We start from the raw sequence: 20,858 nt of genomic DNA, 5'->3' as shown, positions 1-20,858 counted from the left end.
TTGATCATGTAGTTGCGAGTTTTCCCACAACAAATAATGCTGATCATAACAGCTTCTCCTACATACATGACATACAACATGGAATTGCCCGTGTGAAAAAGTAGCTTTGTACACGCCAAGTATCAAACACTGGACATGATTACAAAGTCAAATCAGAGACACTTGCTTTCACTTTGTAAAACAAATGGGATAGCATTAAAACAAAACAAGTGGAATGCCTTTTGCAGTCTCGCCTGTTTTGCGCGATTCAATATAGCAGCAGTGCGGACTTCATATAATACATTTAACAAAATACTAAGTTCATTGACCATAAATGACCTTTGACCTTGATCATGTGACCGAAGATTCATGTAAGATGATCAGTAATACTTGATTATCCTTATGTCCAAATTTCATAAACTAGATCCATAATCTTCAGAAGTTGTGACATCCTAAAAACTTAACCTTGGTGAAGATTTCAATGTTGATTCCCCACCATGGTCTAAGTTCATTGACCCTAAATGACCTTTGACCTAGGTCATGTGACCTGAAATTCAGGCATAAGGTTCATTGATTCTTGATTACGTTATGTCCAAGTTTCATGAAATAGGTCCATATACAGGGTTCCCAGCTTTTCAAGAAAACAAAATTCCCTGCTTTTTCCCTGAAGTTTAAAAATTCCCTGATAATTATTTAAACCCATTCCCAGTTTCGCATGTTTAAGTTGTTGCAGTGAATTACATGTATTTTCAGTATAACAAGTGGAACGCCTCTGGCAGTCTCGCCTGCATTACGCAATTTAATATAGCAGCAGTGCTAACTTTGAAAACTACTATAAAATAATCATTCACAAAAACATCATTCATATAATGACATAATACCACGTTCATTGACCATAAATGACATTTGAACGGAGACTTAAGACTGTCAACTACACCCATGTCCACATTTCATTCACTCTATCCATAAACTTTCAAAGTTATGATGGCACTTCAACAATTACCCCAACATGGCCTAAGTTTATTGACCTTAACTGACCTTTGACTTGGTTTTGTGACCTGAAACTCACAGGGGATGTTCAGTGATGCTTGATTACTCTTATATCCCAAGTTTTATGAACTAGATCCATAAACTTTCAGAGTTAGGATGGTAATTCAACAAATACCCCCAACCTGGCCAAAGTTCATTGACCTTTAATGACCTTTGACCATGGTCATGTGACCTGAAACTCGTACAGGATGTTCAGTGATACTTGATTACTCTTTTGTCCAAGTTTTATGAACTAGATCCGTAACCTTTCAGAGTTAGGATGGTAATTCAACAAATACCCCCAACCTGGCCAAAGTTCATTGACCTTTAATGACCTTTGACCATGGTCATGTGACCTGAAACTCGTACAGGATGTTCAGTGATACTTGATTACTCTTTTGTCCAAGTTTTATGAACTAGATCCGTAACCTTTCAGAGTTAGGATGGTAATTTAACAAATACCCCCAACACGGCCAAAGTTCATTGACCTTAAATGACCATTGACCATGGTCATGTGACCTGAAACTCGCACAGGATATTCAGTGGTACTTGATTAACCTAATGTCCAAGTTTCATAAACTAGATCCATAAATTTTCAAAGCTATGATGGTAATTCAACAAATACCCCCAACTTGGCCAAAGTTCATTGACCCTAAATGACCTTTGACCTTGGTCATGTGACCTGAAACTCAAGCAGGATGTTCACTAATACTTGATTAACCTTATGTCCAAGTTTCATGGACTAGATCCATATATTTTCAAAGTTATGATAGTAATTCAACAAATACCCCCAACTTGACCAAAGTTCATTGACCCTAAATGACCTTTGACCTTGGTCACGTGACCTGAAACTCGAGCAGGATATTCACTAATACTTGATTAATCTTATGCCCAAGTTTCATGAACTAGGTCCATATACTTTCTAAGTTATGATGTCATTTCAAAAACTTAACCTTCGGTTAAGATTTTGAAAATAATTTTCCCAACATGGTCTAAGTTCATTGACCCTAAATGACCTTTGACCTTGGTCATGTGACCTGAAACTCAGGCAGGATGTTCAGTAATACTTGATTAACCTTATGTCCAAGTTTCATGAACTAGGTCCATATACTTTCTAAGTTATGATGTCATTTCAAAAACTTAACCTTAGGTTAAGATTTGATGTTGACGCCGCCGCCGTCGGAAAAGCGGCGCCTATAGTCTCGCTCTGCTATGCAGGCGAGACAAAAACAATAAAGTAAAACTAATTAGTATCACCATAACCAGTCATTCAATGGATGTTGTCGTGATATGCAACAAAATATATCAGAGTCTGACCGACTACCATGCTTTTGACTTTTGGGCTGATCAAAATTTCCTGACTTTTCCCTCATTTGAGGCATTTCCCCCCGATTTGATGGATTTAAAAAAAATCAAATTCCCTGAATTTTCCCTAATTTCTCTGATGGGCTGGGAACCCCGATATACTTTCTAGGTTACGATATTTAAAAAAAACGGCGCCGATAGTCTTGTTCTGCTATGCAGGCGAGACCAAAAATCATATTTTCAGGCATTTTCAGAGTCTGAAACTTTGTGAGATTGCACGTTTTAGTCACATGTGCCCGAAGAATGCATGACACCAAAATAGTAGATTTCATTTACTACCAATTCCTGAAAAGAGAATGAATATATGGTCGCATTTCATAAGTTGGGTATGCAAAAAGGGTGGCGGATGAACAAATTTCCACGCAGTGCTGTGGATAAATTGTAGCTACATCACAGCCCCATGGCCAAATTTGTTGTGTAAGGTCTCATTTTGAAGCTAGAACTATAGGCTAAATATATTACTTTAAAGGGATGGTCCAGGCTGAAAGTATTTATAGCTTAATAAATAAAGTAGAATTCACTGAGCAAAATTTCATCAAAATCGGATAACAGATAAAGTTATTGAATTTCAAAATTTAGCAATATTTTGTGAAAACAGTCGTCATGAATATTCATTAGGTGGACTGATGATGTCACATCCCCACTTGTTCTTTTGTTTTTATTATATGAAATTAGGTTTATTCAAAAAATTTCCTCCAAGAACTAGAAAAATTGGATTAACAACTGATTTAGTGCATTAGATATTTATTGCTGCAACTTATTTTCATTATAAGGGAGACATATTATTCACACAAGTATGAAATAATGAACAAATTATGATTTTATGTTATAACATAAGATAACATAAAGTGGGTATGTGACATCATCAGCCCACCTAATGAATATTCATGAGGACTGTTTTCACAAAATATTGCTAAACTTTAAACTTCAATAACTTTATTATTTGTTATCCGATTTTGATGAAATTTTCGGCATTTTGCTCAGTGAATTCTACTCTATGTATTAAGATATAAATATTTTCAGCCCGGACCATCCCTTTAAATTATATCAATACAATATCAGCAACAAAAACTACAGCACATTAAGTTTGAAGTTACCGGGGTGGCGGAGCCGGTGGATGCGGAAAATGATAAAATGTGGTGCTTAACTCATGATTTTTGTTCATTTAAAGCATTTGTTGAGTTAAATGTCACTACTTAAACAAAATAAAGTTCATTTATTGTCAAAAACAAACTTTTGGAACTATTTCAATGTCACTATACAGTTAAATTATTAAAGGGGAAAAGAAAAATCAGACAAGTTGATAGGTAAAAGTTTGTACAATATTGGACAAACAAAAAAGTTATGAATTGTTAATTAAAAGTTGTAAATATTGGTAATCACTATACCCATGGAGATTTCAAATTGGCCGCATATGGGATGTCATAGTGATGTAAGGCAAGGACTACTCTTCCATGTACTCCAATATATATTATGGCTAAAATGTCATTTTTCCCAAAAGTTTTATTTCAAATGATATTTTTCTTTCATTTCATTTCATTTATTTTTCCATTTCCAACAATCATTTACAATCATTTACAATAAGTTTTGTTACATACATCTTGATATAATCAATAAAACAAAGAAACTTATTATATGTAATAATTAAGATAACAGTTCGGAAACGGAGGAGGCTGCTAAAAAAGCGAAGCTTGTAGAATGCAGCCTCCTATTACATATTTGTATGAACAATGTAAACAAAACACAAATACAACATGTAGAAGTTGAGCTTAAATCTATTTAAATGAATAGTTTAAAAGAAAAAAAGAAAAGAAAGAAATAGAAAATGAGAGAAAAAACAAGATCAATGGTCTCCAGATTCTTGCCCCGGCACTCACAGCGAATATTACGGATCAACAGGAAAACGAAAATTTCACACTTAGTAGTGCTAAGTATAAATGAAAAATATATTGAATGAGTGATGAATATAATGTATGAGTGATGAAGAGTTAAACAAACTAACGAGTATCTTGGAGAAGCTTTTTGAACTTAAATTTAAAAGAATTTAGACTTGGGGAATCTTTGATAGTATTATCATGAGGACATAAAACAATATACTACCTGGGTTATATTTAGATTACTGCCCCAGGGGAATGGGTACTTAGGAGAAAACCACAAATCCCTGATAATAAAGTACATGGCCTATGGGAAAGTTGTCCTTGCCCCTTGCCATAATTTACTTACCTAGTTGCCAATTTGAAATCTACATAGTATTAGTGATCTCAATTTTAAAGCAGCTATAACTTTCTTATTGCTTGTCCGATTTCTTTCAAACTTTCACCATTCTGTTTAATTTATTTTTCTCCTTCCCAACACAACATTTAATGGCCAAGGCTGGATTCCCCTTTAATTATCTGCCTAATTGATATACTCGATTAAGTAGGAAAAAGTTAGCCAATACATACATTCAACAACCTTTATTTTTTTCCTAATTTCTTTAAATTTCAATATAGATTGGGTCTAATTTCGCTTTAAAATTATTTCAAGACTCTAGGCATCACTTTTTAAGTTGATGTACATTCATAAAAAAAGATATATGCATGCAGGTAAATTGTTAATTAACTTAAATAACTAAAACATGTATTATTATGCCATAATATATTCTATTATGTCATAATATGTACATGTACTGATGTACACGTATACTGACTGTCAGTCTCGTATTTCTAGTCAGTTTAATACAAAGAACAACTAAGTTTCATTCAAATTTGACAATTTCGAAAATATTCAAGAATTAGCTCCATCTGCAACATATCTAATTTTTAAATTTTGGAATAAAATGTTAATTGTTTAATTTGTAAACTTCATTTATAGGTACTATTTTAAAGTCTTTTATCATTCATGGTGTAGTGAATTTGCAAGGCATTTAAGGGTGAGAGTCACTTTTTTTGGAAAAAATTGCAAAATTAAACATTGTTAAAATTAGATGTAATTAATATGCATGCAAGAACAGATTACCATATATTTTTGTTATTGATGTAAGAATTGATGTTCAAATAATACAACTGCAAAATACTAGGGTGATCCAATGTAGCATTAATTTTTTACACCATTTTACGTGCAGAAGGTCCAATATGAGAAAAACGCATTTGAAAATCCAAATTTACATTGACGTCAATGTATTAATTAGATATAAATTAGTCATTTTAAGAAAAAAAGGTATTTTAGGATAATATCCTCCTTCATTATTTGAAGAATGGTAATACCTATAACATATAAAAAATAAATTTTTTGACCATTTTTACCCTGTTCGTGAAATTGGACCACCTTGACATGTGACCATATGAGAAGTAGCGTTAAACTTTTCCAGAACAGTCAAGCACCAAAAAGAAAAATGCAATGATTCAGGCCTAAACTTGTGTACTTCTTTGAAATTCAAAAACTTTAATTAAATCACATAGGCCTAACTGAAAGCTACTGACAAAAATATTAATTCACTTTACAGTACTACATGTACTTATTTCAGTTATTTTGTCCTTTATTTTAACTTACTTAATTTGATCAAAAATGTGAAACTCATTTGGTCAGTATTTAATAAGATCCATGTAAAATATAACATTTTCATTAATTTTATGAACTAGAGATCCAGCATATTTCTGATAATAATACCATGACCAAAATGTTTTTTTAACTATTGAGAATTTGAGATTCAAATAAAATTCATTTGTGATATAAACTGGTGTTGCTTGATGTAGGTAGCTGTCATTCAAAGGCCGGGGGGAGTGCAATACTGGCTTTCAAATGAACACAGGATTACACAAGCTCCGCCCTGTGCAAAACAGCCAAATGGGAGACCACTATAAAGAGGGAGTTTGCTCGCTATGTTCTTTTCATTAATGGAAAAGTCTTTTCTTTTAAATTGCCTGTATACATGTACATTTTTGTTATTTTATTGTTTTTGATAAATGGAATATTCTGAGATTTCTTCAAAAAAGAAAAATAATTATGCCCAGAAAATATAAATTAAATTTCAGCTCCAAACTCCCTCAATACAATGATGGCCAGTTTATTTCACAAAAATAAAATTCAATACTATTTCTTGAAGTGTTCATTGTAGATCAGATGATGTTGGACGAGCTTCTGACATGTAATCGAGGTCCAGATGAGAAATCAGAGAGCATCAAATAAGCCGGGGTAAGTGCAATATTATCGTTCAACACAATCAAACATTGCACTCACCACGACCTATCTGACAGCCCCAATCGTAGTACACAAGCCAGACTTCAACTGCTTCGTCAGTGTTTCTTGCAATATCCATTCAGCAGGGCTGCTAAGAGGCTGAATTGACTTCTGTTCATCATCTTCATTATTGACAGCAAAGTAGAGTGAAGTTTGACTCCTAATGTAAACATCCTATCTTCTTATCTAAACAGTGGTAATATAATCGCAATAACCCCAATTGAGACTTAAAGGGATGCTCCAAGCTGAAGATATTTATATCTAAATAAATAGAGTAAAATTCACAGAGCAAAATGCTGAAAATTTCATAAAATCGGATAACAAATAAAGTTATTGAATTTGAAGTTTAGCAATATTTTGTGAAAACAGTTGTATGCACATCATGATGAATGTTCATTAGGTGGGCCAATGTCACATCCTCACTTTCCTTTTTCTTATGTTATTACATGAAATGATCATTTTTTCATACATGTGTGAATTGACTCCATTATGATGAAATAAGTTGCAGCAATAAATAACTAATGCACTTAATCAGTTGTCAGTCCAGTTGATTTAATTCTTGATATACAAATTTTGAAAGATTTTAATAAACCTTATTTCATATAATAAATTACAAAAGAAAAAGTGGGGATCTAACATCATCAGCCCAACTTATGAATATTCATGAAGGCATGCATAGAACTGTTTCATCGAAATAATGCAAATCTTTAACCCTAACTAGGCCGGGCTTTTTTGGCTGTTCTGTGGCTGGGGGGGGGGGTTGATTCAACTCCCCCCTGAGATCTCGGCCATCGATCGCGCGAGCGCCGCAAAAATTTGCACGCTGGTAGTGTGCGATGTAATCTACAAGGCTGTATGGTAAAATTTTCCAAAATAATGAGATTTTATTTTGTATGAATTAATTATGTTAATTTATGCATAAATCATACTTTTTGCTCTAATTCACTAAATAAAGCTCCTAGAATGCTAATTTTTGGTAAAAATATTCTTTTTAGCATTCTTAACAATGGCAATTGAAAAAAACTTCGGTTTGGAAATCAATTTCTTATGTTTTTTATTGTTTTATGAATTTCTTATGTATTTCTTTGTTTTTCAACCTTTTGTTTTTCTTTGTTTTTTTCACCAGATTTATTGCACAACATTTTTGAAGCATAATTATGCTAAAATCAATTGCTTTCAGCTGTTTGAAGTAAAAATAATCATATCTTTATGAATAAGATGAGAAAACTCAATTTGCATTGACTTTGTACACAAAATCACGTTTTGGAACAATTTTTGGTCTGACATGCACTTACAAAATGTTGCGTAATTTCGGAACCGCGTACCCGGGCATCGTAAATTTGGTCTCAAAAGATGCGCAAGACTTAAAAGTATAAACTCTGCAAGTGGCGCGGTCAAAAAAATTCGCGCGGCGGAATGATCGCAGAAAATGTTGAGGGGGGGGGGTTGATTCAACCCCCCCCCCCCGCCATTTTAGGGTTAAATTCAATAAGTTTGTTATTTGTTAGCCGATTTTGATAAATTTACCATTTTGCTGTAAATCCCTTTAAGAACTATTCTTTTCCATGAAGAGGAAGCCATCTATAAGAAAATTTTATATCATTCATTGTGAACTGTAATCCTAACTTTGGCACATTTTAGAAGCATGTCTCCAAGAAAGTTGCTTGAATTTTAAAAAACTGGAGAGCAAATGTGGAATAAACACCCATTTATAATTCTATACATCTTAAATTTTTAACAAGGTATATCCACTTCTCGACTCGTTCACCTAATGAGCATTGATAACCTAATAACCATGTATTGTTTAACTTTCCATAGGAATGGAATGTAACCCCAAACCTCGCATTTTGATAAAATATCTGCTGTGGTTCAAACGCATCGTTGTGAGCTCGGCAATGATTCCAGACGATGTATGAGACCGATGCATATCAGCCGGGGTAAGTGCAATACTTGCTGCAATGCTGTCACAGAATTACACTTGCCTCGACCGATATGAAGCAGTCTATTGCAGGTTACCGAGATCCTCAGAGATCAAGATGCATCTATAGCTCCTCTCAGGGGAATCGCCCATCTTCAACTTGCTGAAACTTTAAGGCGATGCTTGGAAGAGTGCACAGCCTACTCTTCGGAAACCTTGGCAATCTGCTGGCCAAAATGGTGCTCCTACAGAGATGATTCAGTTGGTCATGAGAGGCTACGTACAGTGGTACTGAAAAGTTAGTGAACCCTACCAGAAAGGTGCACTCCTTCATGCTGAGTGTTGAATGGAGACAACACTACAAAGTCTAGTGAGCCCTGAGAAACAAACTTAATTGAATATAATATTTTATCATCTGATATCACAATTACTTAGTACATGGCAGAACTAGAACACTTGAAATATGGCATTTTCTGATGGGGTTCACTAATATTTTTTTTCGCACCACTGTACATGTTGTCAGTCAAAAGTGACAAAACAGGGCATTCAACCTCAAATGGGCAATTACTGAACATTCTAGTGAACTTGGTGAAGGCGAGTCCTATGGTTTAACTTACTACTAAGCCTTGGGTGTTCTTGATTGGCCTTGACTGGGGTTGATGTTGGTTGTTCCTGTGAAAGTACATTGTAGAGTTGTTCATCCAGACAGTAACCAGCTTCTACACTGTCATAAAACCACTGAAAAATAAAGACATGATCATCATGTCACTCCACTTTTATATGATGCTTGTCACATTAAAACATCTCAAGCGCTATATTCTAGTGCTCACAAGAAATTATGTGATGCACAAAAAAAAAGGCAAGATGGAATATTTTTTTTCCTACTGGTTGTTGCAAGCTTTTTACGCAGCACCAAAATGTCACCTCGATAAAACTACAGAAGAGCTCACAATAAATCTTTCTTCATAATTCATTAATACAAGAATTAATCAAGCACTCACAAAATAAGTCACTTTTATCTCTTCAGTTCTGCTTATTATCCTGAAAAGGAATTGAACCTGCAACATGTTTGGATCTTCAGTGGATATTAAGAATCTTTGGCAGGGACCGTTTTCATAAATACAACAATGGTGGCTGCCATTATTGCAACTACCATGGAAACCTCGATTGTGATTGGCTGCTGTCAGCTGACCCTTGTTGACATGGTAGTTGCAACAAGGCAAAGTTACCACAGTAACTCTTTATCAGACATGATATTCCCCTCTGAAAAATAGCCAAGGTTCGCTAAGTCACCTCCGAAGTCAGAGGCGCTCCGTTTGGGGTTACAAGCTCTTGCATAGCAATTCGGCAAAGAAATCGAAAAACGATTTTTCAAGGCTAGTCTGCATGATAGCTTTATCATTTGACTTTAAAAACAGCATGAGAATGTTCTTGGGCAAAGGATTTCAAGTAAAAAAAAATATATAAAATAAAAAATCGAAATTCTGATTTTAATCGGGAGAATATCATGCCCGTCTTTATCAGACAGGCCAAAGGACTTACAACTGATGGACAAGAACTACTTACATTGATAGAAACAGTATGAATCTTCCACTTCCTAGCAAATTCGAACTTTGGACCTCTTGCAGCCCCTACGATGAGATGGGTACACTCATTGTACTTCAGCTCTCCAGTGTAGTAACCACCTGAAGAAAAGAGCAGAGGTGTTGACATTTCTATTTACTTTGCAATTATGGTGTTTGAAGTAGACATTTTGGAGTTTGTACAATTTTCTTCTCAACTATTCTTTGTTCTGCTTTTCTACCTTTTTTTCTGGAAGAGGGTGTCAGAAAAACAAACAGACATAGCCAAAACTGAAAGTATACTTGTCTGTATATCACTGCACAAGTTCACATTTTGCAGTGATTACTTCTATTAACATTTCCCTCGGGAATGGCACATTATCAAGTCTTGAACTTACCGCATTCAGGTACACGCTGCCTGACATCTTGTCTCTGTGATGCCTCAACCCCCGTCACACAGATGATACAGCCTTTGAATGCAGGACATCTGTATCTACTATGGAATTCCTCGGATTTCGCACTGAAGTGTCTGAATTTGAACAATTCAAAGGAGAAAGGACGATTTATGGTGGGCAATTTGACCAGATTCCCTTTGTTTCATCAAGTGATCTGTCATGCACACTCTATATATTTTTTGTTCTCTTAATCATTACTTATCTTTCTGAACCAATCAAACTGCCATAATTTCACACCTTTTCATATGGCTTGGACATATCATTTCTGGATGATTAACATACGGGTTGGACCGAGGAAATCCTTGTCATGACTTGGGAATCTTAAATGTAAAAGAGGGGCCCTTTCCTAATTTTCTGAAAATGTAACACTGCTAACAGGAAGTGAAAGATATATCAATGTGATCTCTAGGTCACACCTCGCCTTCTTTTCTCTGCATTACTTACTTGGTTTGGCTCTCTTCCCATGCTACTTCTATCCATTCTGGCAGCATTATTTGCTTCTTCAGATTAGCAGCAACCTAAATAGGACATAAGACATTAAAATAAAACACATGTAGTTGCAGCAAACATGAGATAGTATATAAAATCAAGGTTAACTCACTATTTCATAGTAAATCTATATCTGGGTCCGAATCCTATCTAACACTTAGAGTTGTGGTTGATCCAATCAACTATATGGTAATCCATCAATGTGATTTTTCCTCCAGAAAATGTCACTTTGTAAAAAAAAAAAAAAAAAGGAAGCACACTGAATTGTCAAGACAACGTATCTAGGAAACATGCATTTTCGACGGCATTGCTGGCTTTCCAGTTGTGTTTAATCGGATCAATATCAACTCTTGTAAGATGGGCCCCGTTTCATTTGCAGAACCGTTATTTACGCAAACAAACACTGTTGCAGTCATTTCTAACATATTTTTAGACTGATACAACTGGAACCATCTCTAAACCGAATAAAAAATTTAGCCAGTAGCATTTACCATAGATGCTTAAAGTCAGATCACAGTAAAAAAAAAAAAAAATTAAAGACTTCATCAAAAATGGAAAAAGTTCTGCTTCTTAGTAAGCTATCCCTCCTTTTTGATTTTTTTTCTTCAGGTTAAGTTGATAATCTTTTCCTAAGAAAAAATGAAGTGGAGACTCGAGTAAACAATTATTGAGAACTACCCATCCTAGTCCAAGGGCCCTGAAGTGATGACAAAAATATAGAAACTTAAATACATGTATTACTTTTATAATTCGTCACAAATGTGTGTTGAACAATTCATTGACAACCTAATGATCATTAATTATGCCAATAATGTAAAATGAGATAACTTACATGATACTTCTTGGAGCCAACTTCTCCTACGACCAGGTGAGTTACTATCTCAGTAAGGTCCTTGGAGACCTTTCCACCCATCCATTCTAACAGCTGATGGATTCGAGCCTAAAATAAAATGGAAAAACACGATTATTCAAAAAATTATATTCAAACACCCATCAAATATTGCTATAAGATTGGTGCGTGGGAGCCTACATGTACAAACGCCAGGCGTTCGGGGAGTGACCATACGTAGAGTATATTACTTTTACTATCCAGACGCCTCCAGGCTACTAACCCCCCCCCCCCCCAAAAAAAAAAAGTGCTTCTTACCCTCTGTGCCCTCTCAATGCTTGAGCAGCTGACGACCACATCTTGCATGGCTATGTTGTTGATTGGATGAGGGACATTGGGAACAGCTTTCTGAAGCTCTAGACAAGATATCACACACTGGGGACCAACGATCCTAGAAAAAAGAGAGATGGAGATTCAAACATCAAGAAATTAGCTGATCAACATACATGCCTAAATTCAATCAGTTGGTTTTGAAACCATGGTTTACTCGTTTGCAGATTGTACATGTAACAGCAATTATCCATTCCAAATATGCCAAAGACAATATCATATACTCTCCTGGATTTCATAATAAAATTGCATACATGGCCATGTCAAAATTGTGAAAGCATTAAAAATAACATAAATACATAATAGAATCATATAAAATTGGAACCACTGTTTGAATACCAAGCTTACCATTTCAAATCCAGTGAACATTTTAGGCAATAGTAATGGCCTCTACAAAGAATGGTATATGCCAAATTAAAAAAGGTCAATTCACGTCATCCAGAAACTCTGTGATGCTGCACACATGCTACACCTACAATGTAGGCTGCTGAAATGTGTGGCATGAATGCACAGCACAATGTGATGAAGGAACTTCACCACCTACATGTACTTCAGCCCACCCCATATCATGCATGAATGCATTCAAATGACAAAGGGAGATGCCATTAGAAAGAAGTGCTCAACAAAGAAAAATACGGCAGCATAATCCAAATACCAGCACACTGCAACACAATAGACCAACCAGATTTACACATGTGTGTACATATTTGAAGCAGTAAATCAGGGACCTAATTGCATTCCTTTCATTGGCTTTGAAAGCACATGCATTGGAAAAAAAACTTCTTCCACCTGTTTCATTAAATGTCTTTCACAATGCATCTGAATATCATTAGGTCAAGGAGACTACTGCTCAACCCCTCAATACATCATAAAAAGAACCACTGAACCATTACATCGAATGCCACCAAGCATTCATCTGCCTCATTAAACAAAGAATTTATCCATCCCATTTAACATTTATCATTTACAAGTCCAATGATGGATGTTTTCTTTCCAAATTCTATGTCATACACCTCCATGAACTTAAATCCAAATTATTGCATCACACCATCAAAGTTGATGTGATTACAAAAAAAGGGGGGGGGGGGGGAATCCACTGGTTCAATACTAAAATTTCATCAAAATTTGATGTAAAATAGGAAAGTAAGTTACATGCACATTCTGGTGGGCATGCAAATGAGCAAAGCAATGACATCACTTACTATTCCATTTGTATTTCATTAGATAAAAATTATTTTCGAATTTTACATTATAGAAAATAAAATTTGATTCCTCCATAAACATGTGAAAACTGCCATTGTCTTTAAAGTGATTGGTTAACATTGGTTTGACTTTAAAAAATCTGAGCTAGAAGGTCACACTTGTCACCTGTGTCTGTGATATGTTACAAAAATGAAGCCCAGAAAAAATTGCATTCGAAAATAATTATTTAGTGCTTCAAAAATTGAAATATAAAGTGACAGAAAACACCATCTTAATTTCATCCCATACACTTATGTGTACTATCTAGGCGTCTATAAGACGCCTATTTACAAAATCGAGGTTTGCCTTGTAGTTTTAGCTTTTCATTCTCAATAATGGTTGTTTTCAGGGTTTATTAGTTCTAATACATGCACTTGTACACATGTTTCATCTTGGTTTGAGAATTTTTTAAATCGGTTGCTCACAAAGTTAAATACCTTTAACCTACTGTGATTAAGATTATCCAAATTGTAACAAACTGCTTAATTTTTTTGTAATTCACACAATAAAATATCTATTAAAGTGAGTGACATCAATTCTCTCAATTGCATATCAATGATATACTTTTATTTATTGCCCCCCTTTCTATTCAAATTGTATGAAGCAATTTCAACCAAATCATACAATTTAAGAGGATCCTTTTCTTTTTAAGTCTTCATGTCCAATATCATGGGAAGGAAATATATGAAGCAGTCCAAAACAGATTTCAAGGATTAATTACAGTCATGTGCTGCCAACTTTCATACTCTCCTTTCATGGAACATTGAAAAAAAAATTATTTATTAACGAATTCAATCAAAGGTAGAATCAAGGCACAACATACTAATAATGTCTTGGTATTTTATGTGAGTGGGGAAGGGGGAAGGGTCACACCAAGATCATTCAATTTGCAGAAAATTCATGACTCAATTATACATGTAGCCTACATATTCTTCCATACCTTGAAAAAATGTTTTCTCCATATTATCATAACACTGTTTTGATATATCAATATTGGAAATAACACTGCAGGAACTCGAGAGGGGGGGGGGGGGTCACATGTATTTTCTTTTCAATGATACCTGCACTATCCCATCCCTTCCCATGCTGCTTTTAAACTTGACTTACCTGCATTTTATATTGACCAAGTGATCAAATGCTTCACCCAAGAACTGACCACAGACGTAGAGGTGTTTGTCCTTGCTTTTCAGCTGCAAGACATCTTTACTAGTGATTTTCTCTGTTGGTAGACGGGCACTCTGAACAGACTGAATATAAGGCAGAAGAGCAATTTTTCTTTTAATTCTTGATCAACTTTATTTGGGGAAATTGGCAGACTGGCAGTGATCAAAACAAAGTCATGCCATTCATTAGCGGATAAAAGGCTCACATGTAAGAACCTTTTTTGTTGTTGGACCCTATTCTTTTGACGAAAATCAGTTGTATATTACAATTGCAGAGAATTCCATTTTTGGTTGAAATTGCTTCATACATTACACAGGCATTAAATGCATGCCGTCTTTTAATTGCCACTTAACATACAATAAGAAAAAGATATAAAAACTAAATACAATACAACTAAGCTAAACTTGTTAACTTTTTTACAATGGTTTCCATTCAAATGTTCATACCTGCAATGCCTAAATATGGACAAATATATCTCAAAGAAATTTCTTCTACTTTTGTGAGTTGGAACAAAGGCAATTTATGCAAGATTGAAGGTGAAACTTTATATATTGGGGGGATTCGAGGAGAGTATTTACCTGAGCTGCTTTTAACATCAAATCCTGTTCACCAGATCCATCCACCACAAACCTCACCTTTGTGCTCATCTTTCCATTTGAAGAGCCGAATGAACGACTAATAATGAAAGAAAGTACATTTATAGAGATAATTTTAGCAAAGGGATAAAGCATTTTTTGCATTAAGATTCACGTACTAAAAAGATTAATCATGCTGTATCATTGGTCTTCCAATTTTCAAGCATCTGGAGAAAAAAATATCAACTTCTTCCAGAATGTGTTTCTTTCAGGGGAAAAAATATCCACACGTTCTTTATACTTCATATTCCATGGGTAAGTTAGGCCTACATTTTATTTTCAGGGATTTATTTTACACCAGCCTGAACTAGGCTGACAATCATAATTTTAAAACTGACTGGGTTACACTATCACTATTCATTCATGTCTCGAGAGGAACCCACCCCCCCCTCCCAATTTCCAAGTTAGGGGCTATGGCTATACTGCGCTTACAAGCTTCATCTTTTAAGAGTTTAATACTGTCATTAAAAATTTGAAATCTGGATGAACTGTCAGAATTTGAAAATACATGTATCTCCCCCCCCCCCCAAAAAAAAAAATCCCTTTAGCTTCCCAATGATTGGAAATGAATGTGAAATTTGTGATTCCTTAAAAATAAGAATCATTTACTTTTTCCCCTGTTAATTTCATTTTGAAATAAAATGAAGTACATGTTGGTAAAGAACAGAATTTTCTCCTTTTTCAAACATTTCCACAGAGCAAGATATGAGAGAATACTCCCAAAACTACGCTGAACAAAGATCCAGATCGGAAGAAAAACCAAAGTCGCAGGGTAGTTCTATAGCATCAAGGGAGCTGGGCTTTTTTTTTTTTTGGGGGGGGGGGGGGGGTCATTGCACAATGTAGTTGACCAAATGGATAAGATTCTATATCATAAGTAGAAATTGCCAAGTGCAATCAAGGCATAACACTCGTCCAATTAAAAATCCCTCTCCTAGATTTGGATTTCAACTTTTGAAGACCTTGTTACTGTGTTAACCCTGCTACACCTTTTGCCTTGAAGTTGTGTAATCAAGCGACATGAAGACGATGAGATGTGGTCTTCATTCAATTCAATTTGATTTTATTGTCCACATGGAAATTTGTTTTGCTCACATCTCGACTTAACATTGGAAAACGGACCAATTTTTTGGAGCAAATTTTGGTCATAATTTCAACTTGCATTTGTAGCAATAGCCTTGAGTTCGAGTCCTAGATCTAGACTAGACCCCCTAATCATATAAAAATGGAAACAATTTTTGTTCTATACTATTCATCTGAAAATTGAATTTTACCTTTGCAATAGTCTACAGATCTCATGGTTGGCGATTTTTTTTTTTAATTAAAAAAATCAGATTTATTTGATATAAATCAGTTTTTTTTTTTTAAACAAAGTGCAAGTGCAAACACCAAAAATATAACCCGTACACTGACAATTTTTAAAATCGTAAATTTCACTACTAAAATTATTCTTAACTTCCACTATTTCAAATTAAATTCAGTCAAAATTGAATGTATATAGAATATGTAAGCCATGATGAAGTTGCCGTTTTCTGCATCCTCTCGTGTAGGGTATTTAGCTCCTACTGACAATTCACCTCTAAACGGCGCGCGAACGCTACTTAGTGCGCACTAATTGCAAAAGCATGTGAAAATAGTGAGCGTACTTGCAGTGGCCGCAATTAGGGGACGATATTTTGCGGTTTTGTCGTAATTTACGTGTTTTTTTTTCGATCGTAACATTGACTTCTGGGAAAAGCGGCCGACATCGGCTTGCGAAAGTGCCATTTTTACGCGAGGACGTTTTCAAAATCCATGAACATCGAGGATACCATGAAAAATCCACCTTATTGGACCCCTTATTGTGTAGTGTGGGAGTGACTTGGTGAATGTCTAGTGTGTTGGTGATTTCAGTGGTATATTATTGCAGTCTGCTGAATGGCCGCACACTGACACCAAGCCGCACATCAGGGCAGTTACTCTACCTGCATGACATGTAGATACCAAGGATTTATTCATTCTGAGTTTTAATGATATAAAGTTGATCAAATCTGTCTATTTTTTGTAAAAAATAAAAATATCTTGAATCATTTGTACACATTTCAATGGAAGTGATTTAAAATGAATGATTTCTTTTAGAAAAATTCAGTGATTTAAATCAGCCAAACCTGAAAGATCTTGCTGTGAGCCTGTGTAACTTTAATTTCCAATGACAATGTCATGAAAAACACAATTTCCATTTTTACTCAGTTTGAAATGAAAATAATTAAATGTTTTCATAAAATGTAAGACAAGTTGTTAAAATAAAAAATCAATCCCTTTAATGATATCAGCAGATGGGCCGAACATTAAATCTGAAATGTGTTGTGGACTAACACTAACAGAAAATATTTGCCAGCATTTTTTTTTTCTGACACTGACAAGAGGCAAGACAAGCAGAAAAAAAATCAAGTCTTGTCACAGCCACAGGACTGTTTTCCTATGAAATTAAATCGAATCAAATCAAGGGTGATTTCATTGTCACTCTCAGTTTTTGATCAATGCCATGGTCGTACAATCAACATTTTTAAATTCACCAACTTTCAGACAAGTGCACGACTGTTTGACATTACAACTAGCAAAATTATTCAAGCCAAGCACTTGTTTGACAGCACATGCGCCTGCATGCCGCATGCAGAACTTTGTATACACACACTCACAAGCACGTTTAAAACCACACGACCCAATGCACACACAAATGAAACACCACCACTCATCCGAGCCAGCCACCAACAAGACACCAATCCCACTTCCCCATCACTTATTTGACACCCCCAAAATACAATTTATGCACAGTAAAAACCATTAAACGCTACCACATAGTTACCTCTGTTAATACTAGATGAACTTAATAAACTTTTCTAAGTCGATCATATCACCTGTTGCTCTATATTTTAACAAATCTTTTCGAAATATTTTCTCCTTGCTCCTTCCCGCCTTCCGCCATGATGCCTCCAATCCTTTTAATTTGAATGAAAACTTCGTGGGAGGCGAAAACGCGCGCGAAATGCACGAATCGCCAGCGTGCATACGCCCTCTTTATAATGATCTTTGAGGCTTTTCAATTGAACTGTTTGGCATTCCTGAGCGGTGATTTTTCAGCGGGGCTCATTCATTGTTGTGTGCCGGGATATATTATCCTCAAATAAACCAGGGATATATAAACTATCCATTCAAGCATGCAAGCGCCTTTACCACTTTTATCTCATTTTAGATGTAGGCCTATCTATTGTTCAACAGCAGTGGCTGAGCCCAAAATGTTGAAGAGTTTCCTGTAAAATTAATAATTAAAAAAAAAAAGTTGCGAGCGAGCAAAACTTTCAACGTTTTGATTACAAAAATCCAAGTTTGTGATGGATTTTCAATATTCTGAAAATGCCATATTTCACCCTTATCCCTTTCCTTTTTTTCCCGTGGGTTGGTCGTGAAAAATTTAGTGGGGGCAATTAAGAGCCCCGGCAAGAGCCCCCACCCCCATAGGCGGATCTAGCCCCCCCCCCCCCCTATTGGCAGAGAAAAAAATAATAAAAAAGGGGAGAGAAAGAAACAAGAGAAAAAATAAGGGGAAAGAGAGGAGGAAAAAAAGCAATGATACGAGTGACGCCGAGTGAATATCTGAGATGAGGGGAAATTTTTTCTCGCGCTTCGCGCTCGCATTGCTTGTTCGATGATACATATCTTGATCTATCAATGAGGCTGATATAGATCTTAAAATATCAAGTTTTTAAGTAAATATACAAAACATATAGGCCTATTTCAACTCGGACATCGAGCTTTCAATATTTTGTTTGATTTACAAATTAATTTTAAAAAGTGCTTTGTTTTATGGTCTGAATATCAATATTTTCAGCTCTGAAAGCTGCGCACTCACTTCGTAACACGCGACTAAATAGAGTTGTGATATATTTTTTTCCATTCAAATTCCTTCAGTCTGTTAAAAATAAAATGGGCACACTGGGAGTAGGCACACTATGTACCGCACGATTCACATCATCGACAAATGGGTCAAATTTCTGTTCTTTCTTTTTTTTTTTCTAATTTTATGAGAAAAAAAATCATATTGGAGGCCACGCAGGTGGACACCCGTGCACGGATTTTTTTTTTTAAAGAAGAAATAGATCGATCCGAAGCAAGTACAAGTCTTGCTTATAATATAGGTCCTAAGTATTGTATGTCTATACGTTTTTTTTTTTTTTTTTTTTTTTTTTGGGGGGGGGGCCTTGGCGGGGGCTTGAACATTTTTTAAAGTTGGTTTAATCAATACATACAATAATATTGTGGATATTCTGACCAAGCAGCTAGTCCCCTCCCCTATAAAAAAATATGTCTAATATTATGAGAGAGAGCGTATAGCGACCGAGCAAAAAAACAAATCACATTTTAAAATGTTTGAACAATTTTCGTTTATATTATGCATCAGGGCCCAGAAGCGGATCTAGAGGGGGGGTTGGGGGGGTTGCAACCCCCCCCAAAAAAAAAAATCCGGGGACCATTTTTTTAAATCTTATCTTTTTTTTTAAACTTGTAATTTTATTTTATTCTATTTCTATGTATTTATTTTTCAAAAATTTTCCCTACTGTGGGAGGGGGGGACACCCCCTCCCACACCCACCCCCCTCGCTCGCTCCGCTCGCTTGGACTCGGTCGCTACGCTCCCTCGCATACCACCCCAACCCCCCCTTTATAAAAAGCTGGATCCGCCCCTGGGGCCTGAAGGGTTTTATATAAAGGTAGGGGCATTTAAAGATAAGGGGGGGCGGTGGAGGTAGGACTGGTTATCAAGAAAAGTTTGTGTTGTTTCTCTCTCCAGGCGTTTTTTTAAGAAGTTGAACGTAACTTATAGAACATAGCAGGAGATGGGGTTTCAAGTCAATGACACCCCTTGAAAATAATAAGAGGGAATCCGAATGTGGTGACCAGTGAGAACATTTTTAAAGTGAAACCTAGAATTTGGAGCACTTTATGAACTTTATAAATAATGTACATCACTCATCATGCACAATTAATTTTTTGGGGGGTGGGGCTTCAGTCCCCAAAGCCCCCCCCCCCTAAAATCGCGCCTGAGGGTGAATATAATTATACCCTTTGCACCAAGCTTTATATTGAAAAGTGTAAACTCTATTTAGTGTCGGATATGGCTAATATTATAAACATCCATATTTTCCCCGATCAGCCGCTAAAGTGATTTTTCAATGTTGTTTTTTAAAGTAAATATTCACATTAGAGATTTTAAGGGGCCATTCACATAAGATATATATAGGTATGCAAAGGTAATATATAACACATCAATAATCATTACTAAATCTTAATTTTGGATAAAGCATACATGCATGCAGGTTACTAATTTGAGCTGCTTCTTGCAGCCACCCCGCACCTGACGGTCATCAGAGCAAATTCTCCGGGATGGGCCCATAGCTAAAACAAAACAATCTACATAGATCCTAAATTATTGTCGATTCCGGGGATGGGGGATATACCCCCCCCCCCCCTATATTTCATGTGGGGGTGGCCTGTGTTGTCATCCCCCACTGATTCTACGAGCATCGTGATTATGATGATGAATCA

General features: G+C 35.6%; 1 protein-coding gene across 2 annotated transcripts in view; it reads right to left on the bottom strand.

Annotated features, from left to right (window-relative positions):
* Positions 1 to 18,430, bottom strand: part of LOC129257762 (DNA topoisomerase 2-binding protein 1-A-like) — a 40,961-nt gene extending 22,531 nt beyond the window's left edge. The window contains exons 1-9 of one of the 2 annotated variants that reach the window (XM_064096473.1): positions 18,121 to 18,430; positions 15,219 to 15,315; positions 14,584 to 14,723; positions 12,163 to 12,295; positions 11,848 to 11,955; positions 10,971 to 11,044; positions 10,470 to 10,600; positions 10,076 to 10,194; positions 9,127 to 9,247 (exon numbers count right to left, since the gene is read on the bottom strand). In XM_064096473.1, the coding sequence (XP_063952543.1) occupies positions 9,127 to 9,247; positions 10,076 to 10,194; positions 10,470 to 10,600; positions 10,971 to 11,044; positions 11,848 to 11,955; positions 12,163 to 12,295; positions 14,584 to 14,723; positions 15,219 to 15,287 (895 nt within the window). In that variant the 5' untranslated portion in view covers positions 15,288 to 15,315; positions 18,121 to 18,430. Of the gene's footprint in view, positions 1 to 9,126; positions 9,248 to 10,075; positions 10,195 to 10,469; positions 10,601 to 10,970; positions 11,045 to 11,847; positions 11,956 to 12,162; positions 12,296 to 12,582; positions 12,759 to 14,583; positions 14,724 to 15,218; positions 15,316 to 18,120 lie in introns of those variants that run through there. The other variant, XM_064096474.1, reaches the window with a different exon arrangement.
* Positions 18,431 to 20,858: the final 2,428 nt, after the last annotated feature.

Source organism: Lytechinus pictus, chromosome 3 (assembly GCF_037042905.1).
Source record: "Lytechinus pictus isolate F3 Inbred chromosome 3, Lp3.0, whole genome shotgun sequence".
NCBI classification, from domain to species: Eukaryota; Metazoa; Echinodermata; class Echinoidea; order Temnopleuroida; family Toxopneustidae; genus Lytechinus; species Lytechinus pictus.
Note: the sequence above shows the minus strand (reverse complement) of the source record. Positions and strands in the feature narration are given on the sequence as shown.